This window comes from Oncorhynchus tshawytscha, linkage group LG10 (genome assembly GCF_018296145.1).
Source record: "Oncorhynchus tshawytscha isolate Ot180627B linkage group LG10, Otsh_v2.0, whole genome shotgun sequence".
Lineage (NCBI taxonomy): Eukaryota > Metazoa > Chordata > Actinopteri > Salmoniformes > Salmonidae > Oncorhynchus > Oncorhynchus tshawytscha.
The window spans coordinates 36,965,292-36,979,527 of NC_056438.1; the positions used below are offsets into that span (position 1 = coordinate 36,965,292).

The 14,236-nt window shown below is 43.4% G+C and overlaps 1 protein-coding gene across 1 annotated transcript in view; it reads right to left on the reverse strand.

Moving 5' to 3' along the window:
• Positions 1-881: 881 nt before the first annotated feature.
• Positions 882-14,236, reverse strand: part of slc39a6 (solute carrier family 39 member 6) — a 32,584-nt gene continuing 19,229 nt past the window's right edge. The window contains exons 8-12 of the mRNA XM_024435015.2: positions 7,716-7,800; positions 6,777-7,172; positions 6,254-6,334; positions 5,544-5,734; positions 882-2,287 (exon numbers count right to left, since the gene is read on the reverse strand). Coding sequence (XP_024290783.1) covers positions 2,135-2,287; positions 5,544-5,734; positions 6,254-6,334; positions 6,777-7,172; positions 7,716-7,800 — 906 coding nt within the window. The 3' untranslated portion in view covers positions 882-2,134. The remainder of the gene's footprint in view (positions 2,288-5,543; positions 5,735-6,253; positions 6,335-6,776; positions 7,173-7,715; positions 7,801-14,236) is intronic.

The following is a 14,236-nucleotide window of genomic DNA, read 5'->3' on the forward strand; positions in this document are numbered from 1 at the left end:
AGCCAGGCGGAAGGCATGGCCAGCTGTTGAGAAATGCTTGTTGAAGTTTGGTGGTGACCGTGTTACCTAGCCTCAGTGCAGTGGGCAGCTGGGAGGAGGTGCTCTTGTTCTCCATGGACTTCAGTGTCCCAGAACTTTTTGGAGTTGGAGCTACAGGGCACCAAACAGGCACTCCATGGGGGTCTAAAATATGAAGTAAACACCTGACTGTTCTGGGTCACCACATACAGTATCCTGCTTGGATGCATTAGCTTGTATCCATGAATCTTCATCAGCCTAGTTCATGGAGAAAGAGTTCTATGTCAATGAGGTCCAATGTTTTTTTCCCCCATCTGTAGAGCCTTTGCTTGAAGGCTGAACATGAATTATGAATAAGAAAAAGGGTAACAAACAAAATACGTTCCCCTACCTGAGGATGTTAAAATGCTTGTTCAACTTATCACAGTTGTATGAAGTAGCTCATGTTGTATTTCAACAAGGTACAATGACTTGATATGGTAGTGTTTACATTACCAATACACACACCACCTGCTACCGGCAAATGGATTTAGAATGGTCATTTGACCACTGGATGGCAAACTCACATTTTCTCTGGCAGCAATTTTCAGTGGTAGGCTTGGGCGGTATACCAGGATATTCCAAATACCTAAAAGTACAAGACATCTAAATTATATCCAGCTCAGGGCTCCAGCTAATGCATTTGTTTTGCTAACTTAAAAGATAGCTAAACTCGTAACACATTTCTTTTGGAAGCAAAGTGTCAAGATCAAGCTTCTTGGTTACAGCAGACATTCAAATTGTTTTGTCGTCGCGCGCCCGCCCCCCCCGTTACATTCTTGTGGGTGCAGTCATACTCTACTTATCCAGTGAGGCCAAAGAGGTGGTGGTAGGCAATAACTTTTATTTTCTTCTGGAATGTAAAGTAACACATATTACATCCAAAGCTGCCTGACGTACACAACAGTAAAATAATGGCACACAAACGGGTTCTCTTCATGATATACCTCTTCCTAAACAGTGTGTGAAATGGAAGAAAACATTAATTTTTCCTAACCAAACCTTTGGTTATCTTCTCAAAACACAGCGAGATGAGATATTGTCACGATAACTTAAAAACATAATACCACTTTGAGTGGCTTCATTCTGAACAGACATAGATCACACATTCATCATAGGACCTTTGAAAGAAGTTACCACTATAATCACTTAGTGAAGAGAGAATTTTCATGTATCAGATCGATCGCTATCTATCTAGTCCCATGACTGGATATCCTACTGACACTGGCTAAATTTACAAACTTAGGGATAGAGATGGAGCCTTTTTTCTCTAATAGACTACTTTCATGGGAGAAAATGCTCAACACTGTGTTACTTGTGATATACTGTACCTCTGAAATAGCTCTGCAAATCAAGGCTAATTTCCAACACATTTACAACCAAGTTTCCTCTGTGGACAATGTAACAGACTTAAAAGACTGATCTAGGTCCCCCCCCTGAAATTGGGCATGGAGCCTCTTTGCCCAATCAATGAGCTTTCACTTGACCCTTGTGGATTTTAAATAAACACAACATTTAAAGGATTGGCCCTTGTTCTGACGCCCACAAACAAAGCTTGTCCTTTCCAAACATCCCGTCAACAAAACACAGTCCTCCATTTTGTTTTTTTACTGTAAATCTTGACCAGAAAGAAAACATGAAGCACACTGAGGGAAGACAGACAACTATGCAACAAAGGTTTGACAGACATAAAAAAAACACATACAGAATACATGCCAATTGACATTTTTGCAACAGGTGAACCTTGACCAAAAAGAAATGTTCACACTTCATTTTTTTTTCACTTCTTGGAGGAGATGAGAGGGAAAGACACAGTAATGGCTGACTCGTGATGTGGCCACTTGGCAGGTGAGACACACGGCGCTTGGTCCTGTCAGTTTGAGGAGTGTTTCTTAACACTGCTGGTTTTCCAAGGATGCCTGTGAATGTGGGCTTACAATCAAACTTAAGGCTACATTCTGTTCTAATCAACTAACCATGTCCGATTAATCTATTCCTTCTCCCAGTGCCAAGTTCGGTTTGGATTCAAACCTGCAAACACAGGGGTCCTTGGAGACCAGGTTTGAGATCCATCAGTTTAGAGGTCTATTTCCAGCTGGATTTTGTGTTCAAAGATTGCGATGAGCAGCATGATGCAGAAGCCCAACAGGATGCCTGCGTTCTGGAGCAGGAAGAAGCCGCAGTGGCTGAAGCCGTGGTCCCCAGCATCGTTGTGGAGCATCTCCGGGACCTGTAAAACGTCAAACACTGGTTTGTACTGAATGGAAGTTATCTGGGAAAGCAGCTTCTAATTCAAGGCATAGAATCAAGTAAACAGGCCAAGCCTGCATCCCCATTCTCCGCCCTTCCGCTAAATATGCAATTTTACACTTTCTTGAAAGGATTTAACAAATGGTGGAAATGCTCTCCAACCAATAATTACACCAACCCTTTTGCTTTTAATTGCATGATGGTAGGGCTGCACGATTTATCAAATTTATATTGACATTGCGATATTGACATCACAAGAGATCCATACTTTTACTATATTTTGAAATGCCACTAAGTCGCTTGTAATGTACATTTGTGGTAACAGAAGCCTCCAATCACAGACGCACCTTAAATGTATTCCTGGTCGAGAAATTGCTCTTATGCAGCTTTGGAAGACATCACATGCATTCAACATGGCCACAAGAGGTCAGACTTGAGGGGACTTAGCTGGGCTGTACAACAGCTGCCTGTGACAGCCCAGTCAGTCCCTTGCTGCTTCTCTCACGGAGTGTGTGTGTGTGTGTGTGTGTGTGTGTGTGTGTGTGTGTGTGTGTGTGTGTGTGTGTGTGTGTGTGTGTGAAGAGGCCATATGGTTCAGAGGGCCACTTATCAGCAAGCTAAGCAAAAGGCTAAGCAAAAAGCTAAGCAACAGTACAATTCTGTTTGCCTTGATGGGATGGGTATTTTTTTGACAAGTCCTGCTGAACCAGCATACCAGATGGTAATGACTGTTGGTAAAAAAAAAAACCTCAATGTTGCTCTGTTGGTGGGAGGACAACTGACTACTGCTAAAAAACAGTTGCATGGCCTGAAAATTAGGGGTGTAACAGTTCACCAACCCCATGTTTCGGTACGTATTGCCGTTTTGGGTTCATGGCTTCCTTTTAGCAGGAAAATGAAATGTCAACAGTTAAACTAAAATTTAGTACAGTAAGAAAATGCAAAGTGTTGTGACAATGTATGGAATCAGGAATACCATACATTGTCACAAGACATAATGACTGATAAGAGAACAAAATCAGAAACACCAACACTTTATTTTCTTAAATTTAAAAAAACACACGATTACTCAACAACACTAAAATAAAGTGCATTATGCATGTGAAATCAATATGTAAACATGGCTTAGACATTGTATAGGCCTATGCTATAATGTTTTCTTACAAACAGAAAAATATGCGCACTTGTGTGACTGTCATAAAGGGTGTGTAGCACAGTACTTCTCATTTCCCACTCCGGTATGTGATGTTACAGTGCCTTCGGAAAGTATTCAGACCCCTTGACTTTTTCCACATTTTGTTACGTTACATCCTTATTCTAAAAATATTGTAAATAGTATTTTCCCCTCAATCTACACAAAATACCCCATAATGACAAAGCAAAAACAGGCTTAGAAATGTTTGCAATTTTTTTGTTGTTGCTAAAAACTGAAAAATCACTGACATAAGTCTTCGGACCCTTTACTCAGTACTTTGTTGAAGCACCTTTGGCAGCCTCGAGATTACAGCCTCGAGTATGACGCTACAAGCTTGGCACACCTGCATTTGGGGAGTTTCTCCCATTCTTCTCTGCAGATCCTCTCAAGCTCTGTCAGGTTTGATGGGGAGTGTCGCTGCACAGCTATTTTCAGGTCTCTCCAGAGACGCTAGATTGGGTTCAAGTCCAGGCTCTGGCTGGACCACTCAAGAACATTCAGAGACTACTCCTGCAATGTCTTGGCTGTGTGCTTAGGGTTGTTGTCCTGTTGGAAGGTGAACCTTTATCCCAGTCTGAGGTCCTGTCTTCTGCAGCAGGTTTTCATCAAGGAGCCCTCTGTACTTTGCCCCATTCATCTTTCCCTCGATCCTGACTGACTCCCAGTCCCTGCCGCGGAAAAACATCCCCACAGCATGATGCTGCCACCATCGTGCTTCACCGTAGGGATGGCGCCAGGTTTCCTCCAGACGTGATGCATGGCGAGTTCAATCTTGGTTAGACCAGAGAATCTTGTTTCACATCGTCTGCAAGTCTTTAGGTGCCTTTTGGTAAACCCCAAGCAATCTGTCATGTGCCTTTTTACTGAGGAGTGGCTTCTGTCTGGGGAGACGAAGTTGTGCTATTTTTCTCTGGTGGTAGGAATGTGTAAACATGAGGTGTTGGCTGCTGAATGGGCTATTCTCGTTGAGCATTGGCAACATACTCTCTGTCCATCATCACCATTGTAATCTACTGGGAAGCCAAAATGTTCCCAAACTGGACATAACGAGGATGGAGAATCCTCCAGGTTTATCAACCCCACCATTCACCATCGTACATAACTAGTCAGTGGTGTAAAGTGCTTAAGTAAAAATACTTTAAAAGTACAACTTTTTATACATTTATTTAACTAGGCAAGTCAGTTAAGAACAAATTCGTATTTACAACCAACTGTTCCCCAGTAGGACATCATTAACTGCCTTGTTCAGGGGCAGAACGACACATTTTTACCTTGTCAGCTCAGGGATTCGATCCAGCAACCTTTCGGTTACTGGCCCAATGCTCTTAGGCTCCCTGCTGGCCCAATATATCTGTAGTTTATTATTTATATTTTTGTCAACTTTTGCTTTTACTTCCCTACTTCCCTAGAGAAAATACTTGTACTTTTTACTCCAAACATTTTCTGACACCCAAAAGTACTCGTTAAATTTTTAATGCTTAGCAGGACAGAAAATGGTCCAATTAAAACACTTAATCAAGATAACATCCCTGGTCATACCTACTGCCTCTGATCTGGCAGACTCAAACACAAATGCTTAGTTTGTCTGAGTGTACCCCAGGCGATCCGTAAATAAATAAAAAACAGACAATTGTGCCATCTAGTCTGTGTAATTTAAGGAATTTGAAATTATTCTTACTTTTTATCTTGATATTTAAGTATATTTTTTACAGTTACTTTTCTATTGTTGTTTTTTATATTTAAAACCAAATACTTTTACTCAAGTAGTATTTCACTGGGTGACTTTCACTTGAGTCATTTTCTATTAAAAAAGGTATCTTTACTTTTACTTAAGTATGACAGTTAAGTACTTTTTCCACCACTGTAACTAGTTCCCGGCTGCGCCACACAAAAAAAGAACGTTTGAAACGCAGCAATTAAGATCCAAATTTTCATTACGTGAGCATAGGCTCTAGTTACACCATCTTCTTTACAATGTCCTTTCAAGAACCTGCAAGTACACAGACATGCATGTTAATAATGTTCAAATCATGGGACTTACCATGTCCACTAGGGCAACATACATGAAGAGCCCGGCGGTGAGGGCGAAGATCCACATGCAGATGTTGTCAGCGTAGTGCCCAATGAGGATGCCCGTGATCATGCCCAGGTACGCCATCATGGCAGACAGCATGTTGTAGAGAATGGCCTGTCGCACTGTCATGCCAGCCTTCAACAGCACAGCGAAGTCACCTAAGGGGGAGGAAGGATGCAAGGCTTTAGGACACATGGACCGGAGAAAAAGATGCAACAATTCAATGAGCAGCGCACTAGGCAGTGTTATTTTCTAGATTCCTTTAGCAGCGGCACTACACCAATGTTAAATAGTTGCCAAACCCCAAAAATATGGAAGATGGAAAAATATTTCTGAATAGGCGCACTTTCAAGATGCTAAAGCTATCCACATTTATGAAGACAATCCCATAGTAGCAAACTTGTCTATTGGTCAGCTTGTCGTTGTGCGTTCTATGAGAGAACAAAACATTCCTCGAAGTGCTTTCAAATTGCAAGTGCTACTGCCACAGGGAGAGAAACATGCAAAAGCCCAGTCATTGCACAACATTTTGATGCAATTGGGGAAAACCACACCTTTGAAAGCAGTTTTGACAGCTACTGTTAAAAAAAAGAGAGGGGGTGTTCATTCAACATCAAAAGTGTCTACCTCAAGTTAAAATGACAGCTGTAAGTATTGGCTAGGCTGTTTCGTCTTACCCAGCTCGTGAGGCAGTTCATGGCAGAACACGGCTACCGACGTACTGAGGCCACTGGACAGCCCTTCCGTGAACGCCGCCCCTGTCATAAGTCATTAAGAAACATTAAATAACCCTTGAGCAAGACCCTTAACCCAAAAACAGCAACTGCTCCCCGGGCTCCGATGATGTGGACGTTGATTAAGGCAGCCCCCCGCACCTCTCTGACACAGAGGGATTGGGTTAAATGTGGAAGACATTTATGTTGCATGCATTCAGTTGTGCAACTGACTAGGTATCCCCTTTCCCTTTACAAAAACGTTAAGAAATAAAGTTTCTGTACAGCACTTTGAGATATCAGCTGATGTAAGAAGGGCTATTATAAATACATTTGATTGATTCTGTAATAGCGCAAACTCATTTCTCTCCTCGTCAATTTATTTAGGTCATCCTCAAATAACTGAAAAGAAAAACAAAACCTTAAACAGCATTATCAACCTGACGCTTTCCCCTTGTTTTGAGGCCAAGTTAAAACGTGAACCCACCGATGGCCAGGCCGTCACTGAAGTTGTGCAGCCCGTCGCCCATGATAACCATCCAGGCCAGCGTGGCCACACCCGCCTGCTGGAAGTGCTGTTCCGAGTACGAATGCGAGTGGCTGTGTGGATGGTGGTTCTGAGAGTGGTGGTGGTGCAGGATGTGATGGTATTCGTGGTGGTGGTGGTGCAGGTTGTCTGCCTCTCCCACCGTGTCGTGGAAGTGGGAGTGGCACTTGTTCTCACAGTCCCCTGCTGTGTAGGTGGCAGCAGCCGAGCCCGACATGGAGGCGTAGCCCTCGGGTGAGGTGGCGGGCGCCAGCATTACCTCCTCCTCCTCGCTGACCCGGTGGAGCCCATCGCTGTGGTGGTCGCCGAAGTTGCCACCTCCGTTAGTACTCACATCTTTGGGGGAAATGGACACGACAGAAGGCAGGGTTAATTGTTTTGTGTGTTTTTTTGAAGAGTGGGAATTCACTCATTTCTGTATTTTTCATGTTTATTGGATAGAGACAGTGAGAGAAACAAAGTTAGGCAGACAGTGTGTTAGAAATTGCATGGGTCGGATTCGATCTCAAAAACACTAGCAACAATGTGCTCCGAAAGTAATTGCTAAACCACAACACATGGTCGTTTAAATGTTAATCCTTTGGTCTTTTTGTCTAGGTTCCGACGCAAGGATAATGTCTTATTGGTGAAATTAGCCTTTGAGCCAAATCTGGCACATGCATTACATAAATGCTGATTAATGTGCATTATCCCTGTCAAATAGACATCATAAAAATAAAGTAAGTAGAAGTTGGTTGCATGCATTGTCAATAAATGTTAGGATTATAAAACTAGGAAGTCAAACTTTGTCTCTGCATCTGTGTTTTAACACACTGAGACAGAGTGAATGTCACATTGTTAAATGTCTCCACAACCCTCGACGATCTCTTTCAGATTGACCTTCAATTGGCTTTAGGTCATTCTCCTCCAGGCCCGGTAGTTTCTCAGGATCCACCTTGTCATCATTCTGGTCATATTTCTTCACCTGTTTGGTTAATATGAGATTAATAGTGGCAAGAACAAAGATAATCATCACATTTAAGTAACTGCAGATCACAACATACATGAAATTAAAAGAAGAAATACAAATACAAGATGCTGAATGATGGAACCATGTAGTTGCCACGGTATTTCCCCTAGGATTGTTTTCAGCAGTGGTGAAAAGGGTGAGGGGGCATTGTTACTAGCATAAGAGCAATGAGAAGCTAGCTGCTCCCATTCATTGAATCGACTATCCATTTCAAATGTAGTCTCGGCAGAAATACTGTATACACACACACGTCTTGTATAACTAACCTTGTGGGGACACACAATTCAGTCCCATTCAAAATCCTGTTTTACCTAACCCCAACCCTAGCTCCTAACCCTAAACCCCCTAGACATAGCATTTCACGGTGTGGAGACTTACAAAAGTTCCCCAGTTTGTAAAACAAGTATAGTACCACACGTATAGTTAAACACACACACAAACATTAAGAACACCTTCCTAATATTGAGTTGCACCCTTGGAACAGCCTCTACCGCCCGTAGCACTCACTTCCGTCATCATGAAAGTGCTTTGAGAGACTAGTCAAGGACCATATCACCTCCACCCTACCTGACACCCTAGACCCACTCCAATTTGCTTACCGCTTAAATAGGTCCACAGACGATGCAATCTTAACCACACTGCCCTAACCCATCTGGACAAGAGGAATACCTATGTGAGAATGCTGTTCATAGACTACAGCTCAGCATTTAACACCATAGTACCCTCCAAACTCGTCATCAAGCTCGAGACCCTGAGTCTCGACCCCGCCCTGTGCAACTGGGTACTGGACTTCCTGACGGGCCGCCCCCAGGTGGTGAGGGTAGGTAACAACATCTCCAACCCGCTGATCCTCAACACTGGGGCCCCACAAGGGTGCGTTCTGAGCCCTCTCCTGTACTCCCTGTTCACCCACGACTGTGTGGCCACGCACGCCTCCAACTCAATCATCAAGTTTGCGGACGACGCAACAGTGGTAGGCTTGATTACCAACAACGACGAGACGGCCTACAGGGAGGAGGTGAGGGCCCTCGGAGTGTGGTGTCAGGAAAACAACCTCTCATTCAACGTCAACAAAACTAAGGAGATGATTGTGGACTTCAGGAAACAGCAGAGGGAACACCCCCCTATCCACATCGATGGAACAGTAGTGGAGAGGGTAGTAAGTTAAGTTCCTCAGCATACACATCACAGACAAACTGAATCGGTCCACCCACACAGACAGCATCGTGAAGAAGGCGCAGCAGCGCCTCTTCAACCTCAGGAGGCTGAAGAAATTTGGCTTGTCACCAAAAGCACACAAACTTCTACAGATGCACAATCGAGAGCATCCTGTCGGGCTGTATCACCGCCTGGTACGGCAACTGCTCCGCCCACAACCGTAAGGCTCTCCAGAGGGTAGTGTGGTCTGCACAACGCATCACCGGGGGCAAACTACCTGCCCTCCAGGACACCTACACCACCCGATGTCACAGGAAGGCCATAAAGATCATCAAGGACAACAACCACCCGAGCCACTGCCTGTTCACCCCGCTATCATCCAGAAGGCGAGGTCAGTACAGGTGCATCAAAGCTGGGTCAGAAAAAACAGTTTCTATCTCAAGTGGCTGCTGCCAACACACTGACTCAACTCCAGCCACATTAATAATGGGAATTGATGTAAAATATCACTAGCCACTTTAAACAATGCTACTTAATTTAATGTTTACATACCCTACATTATTTCTCATATGTATACGTGTATATACTGTACTCTATCATCTACTGCATCTTTATGTAATACATGTATCACTAGCCACTTTAAAACTATGCCACTTTGTTTACATACTCATCTCATATGTATATACTGTACTCGATACAATCTACTGCATCTTGCCTATGCCGCTCTGTACCATCACTCATTCATGTCTTTATGTACATATTCTTTATCCTTTTACACTTGTGTGTACAAGGTAGTAGTTTTGGAATTGTTAGCCAGATTACTCGTTGGTTATTACTGCATTGTCGGAACTAGAAGCACAAGCATTTCGCTACACTCGCATTAACATCTGCTAACCATGTGTATGTGACAAATAAAATATGATTTGATTTACAATAGCCCATTAAAGGGCACTTCAATCTTTTGTCTAGCCCTTTTACCCTCTGAATGGCACACATAGACAAGCCATGTCTCAATTGTCTAAAGGCTTAACAATCGTTAACCTGTCTCCTCCACCTCATCTAGACCAGCGGCTCCCAAACTTTTTATAGAGTTTGAGAGTGTCTTAAATTATTTTCCACACAGTCTGTGCCTGTATTTAGTTCATGCAAGTGAGGGCCGAGAATCCACTCTCACATAGGTACGTGGTTGCAAAGGGCATTAGTGTCTTAACAGCGTGATTTACCAAGGCAGGATACTCTCGGCAGTGGCTTCTGATTAAATAACATTTTCACAGAACCGCTTGTTGCAATTTTGATGAGGCTCTCTTGTTCAGATATCGGTAAGTGGACTGGAGGCAGGGCATGAAAGGGATAACGAATCCAGTTGTTTGTGTCATCTTTTTTGGGAAAGTACCTGCGTAATTGCGCACCCAACTCACTCAGGTGCATCGCTATATCACATTTAACATTGTCCGTAAGCTTGACTTCATTTGCACACAAAAGTATCATACAATGCTGGAAAGACCTGTGTGTTGTCCTTGTTAATGCAGGCAGAGAAGAGCTCCAACTTCTTAAATCAGCCTCAATTTTGTCCCGCACAGAGTCCCTGTAATCCTAGATTCAGCTCATTCAGGCGAGAAAAAACATCACCCAGATAGGCCAGTCATGTGAGAAACTCATCATGCAAGCGATCAGACAAGTGAAAATTATGGTCAGAAAAGAAAAAACTTTAAGCTCTCTCTCTCAATTAAAAAATATATATATATATATATATATATATATATATATGTCAATACTTTGATGCCCTTGATGACCAGCACACTTCTGTATGTTGTAAAAGCGTTACATGGTCACTGCCCATATCATTGCAAAGAGCAGAAAATACAGTTCAGGGGCCTTGCTTTATTAAAGTGAACCATTTTTCACTGTGTCCAAAACGTCTTTCAAGCGGTGAGGCATTCCCCTGGCAGCAAGAGCCTCTCGGTGGATACTGCGTGTACCCAAGTGGCGCCGGGAACAACTGCTTGCACGCACGTTACCACGCCACTATGGTCTCCCTGTCATTACAGATCCATACAGATACCAACATGAGCAGCAGCAGCTACATTTGGCTAAATATGGACCATTTGTGGAATTGGCGAGAATCACATTTTACGCATCGCGTATCCCAGTTTGGAAATATCTGATCGACACTGATTCAAGTGCATTTAATAAAGACACATCAGTAATCGATCATAGCTTACATACACCTAGTTGACTGTGCCTTTAAAGAGCTTGGAAAATTCCAGAAAATTATGTCATGGCTTTAGAAGCTTCTGATAGGCTAATTTACATAATTTGAGTCAATTAGAGGTGTACCTGTGGATGTATTTCAAGGCCTACCTTCAAACTCAGTGCCTCTTTGCTTGAAATCATGGGAAAATCAAAAGAAATCAGCCAAGACCTCAGAAAAACAAGTGTAGACCTCCACAAGTCTGGTTCATCCTTGGGCGCAATTTCCAAACGCCTGAAGGTACCACGTTCATCTGTACAAACAATAGTACGCAAGTATAAACACCTTGGGACCACGCAGACGTCATACCGCTCATGAAGGAGCCACGTTCTGTCTCCTAGAGATGAACGTACTTTGTGTGAAAAAGTGCAAATCAATCCCAGAACAAGCAGCAAAGGACCTTGTGAAGATGCTGGAGGAAACAGGTACAAAAGTATCTATATCCACATAATCTGAAAGGCCACTCTGCAAGAAAGAAGCCACTGCTCCAAAACCACCATAAAAAAGCCAGACTACGGTTTTCAACTGCACATGGGGACAAAGATTGTACTTTTTGGAGAAATGTCCTCTGGTCTGATAAAACAAAAATAGAACTGTTTGGCCATAATTACCATCGTTATGTTTGGAGGAAAAAGGGGCAGGCTTGCAAGCCGAAGAACACCATCCCAACCGTGAAGCACGGGGGTGGCAGCATCATGTTGTGGGGTGCTTAGTACACTGAGTGTACTAAATATTAAGAACACCCGCTCGTTCCATGACACTGACCAGGTGAAAGCTATGATCCCTTATTGATGTCACTTGTTAAATCCATTTCAAATCACTGTAGATGACAGGTTAAAGAATAATTTAAGCCTTGAGACATAGATTGTGTATGTGCCATTCAGAGGGTGAATGGGCAAGAAAAAAATATTTAATTGCCCTTGAGCGGGGTATGATAGTATGTGCCAGGCGCACCGGTTTGTGTCAAGAACTGCAAAGGTGCTGGGTTTGTCACACAACAGTTTCCAGTGTGTATCAAGAAAGGTCCACCAACCAAAAGGACATCCAGCCAACTTCACACAACTGTGGGAAGCATTGGAGTCAACTTGGGCCAGAATCCCTGTGGAACACTTCCGACACCTTGTAGAGTCCATTGCCGGATGAATTGAAGTTGTCCTGAGTGCTAAAGCAGGGGTGCAACTCAATATTAGGAAGGTGTTCCTAATGCTTTGTACACACACACACACACACACAGAAAGTATTCAGACACCTAGACTTTTTTCACATTATTTTTTAACGTTACAACCTTATTCTAAAATGGATTAAATAAAAAGCAAAAACCAAGCCATGAGGTCAAAGGAATTGCCCATAGATCTCGGTGATAGGATTGTGTCGAAGCACAGATCTGGGGATGTGTACCAAAAGATTTCTGCAGCATTGAAGGTCCCCAAGAACACAGCCTCCATCATTCTTAAAATGGAAGAAGTTTGGAACCACCATGACTCTTCCTGAAGCTGACCGCACATGCAAACTGAGCAATCGGGGGGAGAGGGGCCTTGGTCAGTGACCAAAAATCCAATGGTCACTGACAGAGCTCCAGAGTTTCTTCTTTGGAGATGGGGGAACCTTCCAGATGGACAACCATTTCTGCAGCACTCCAACAATCAGGCCGTTATGGTAGAGTGGCCAGACTGAAACCACACCTCAGAAAAAGGTGCATGACAGCCCGCTTGGAGTTTGGCAAAAGGCACCTAAAGGACTCTCAGACCATGAGAAACAAGACTCTGGTCTGGAAAAAAACAAGATTGAACTCTTTGGCCTGAATGCCAAGCGTCACTTCTAAAGGAAACCTGGCAGCATGGTGGTCATGCTGTGGGGATGATTTTCAGCGGCAGGGACTGAGAGACTAGTCAGGATCGAGGGAAAGATGAACAGAGCAAAAGTACAGAGTGATCCTTGATGAAAACTTGCTCCAGAGCGCTCAGGACCTCAGACTGGGGTGAAGGTTCACCTTCAACAGAGAATCTGCATAGAACAGGAGAAAATTCCCAAATAAAATGTGTGCCAAGCTTGTAGTGTCATACCCAAGAAGACTCTAGGCTGTAATCACTGCCAAAGGTGCTTCAACAAAGTACTGAGTAAAGGGGTCTGAATATTTATGTAAATGTGAGTTGTTTTATTTATACATTTGCAACAATTTAAAAAACTGTTTTTGATTTTTAATTATGGGGTATTGTGTGTAGATTGAGGGAAAAAATATATATATTCCATTATTGAATAAGGCTGTAACGTAACAAGATTTTGGAAAAAGTCAAGGGGTCTGAATACTTTCCAAATGCAAAAATATTGAAAATATTAAAAACATCCGTGCCATTGTGGTTTACTGCACATTTTAGTGGCCTTTTATTGTCCACAGCACAAGGTGCACCTGTGTAATGATGCTCACTTAGTGAGCATTTTATCCTTTGTCAGAATAATCCATCCACCTGATTGATTAATCATAGATGTGATTAATTAGAAGGATCATTACACAGGTCAAAGTCTCTGTTCATCAAGTATGTCTCCCTCAGTCAGTCAGTGTCTCCCTCAGTCAGTCAGTGTCTCCCTCAGTCAGTCAGTGTCTCCCTCAGTCAGTCAGTGTCTCCCTCAGTCAGTCAGTGTCTCCCTCAGTCAGTCAGTGTCTCCCTCAGTCAGTCAGTGTCTCCCTCAGTCAGTCAGTGTCTCCCTCAGTCAGTCAGTGTCTCCCTCAGTCAGTCAGTGTCTCCCTCAGTCAGTCAGTGTCTCCCTCAGTCAGTCAGTGTCTCCTCAGTCAGTCAGTGTCTCCCTCAGTCAGTCAGTGTCTCCCTCAGTCAGTCAGTGTCTCCCTCAGTCAGTGTCTCCCTCAGTCAGTCAGTGTCTCCCTCAGTCAGTCAGTGTCTCCCTCAGTCAGTCAGTGTCTCCCTCAGTCAGTCAGTGTCTCCCTCAGTCAGTCAGTGTCTCCCTCAGTCAGTCAGTGTCTCCCTC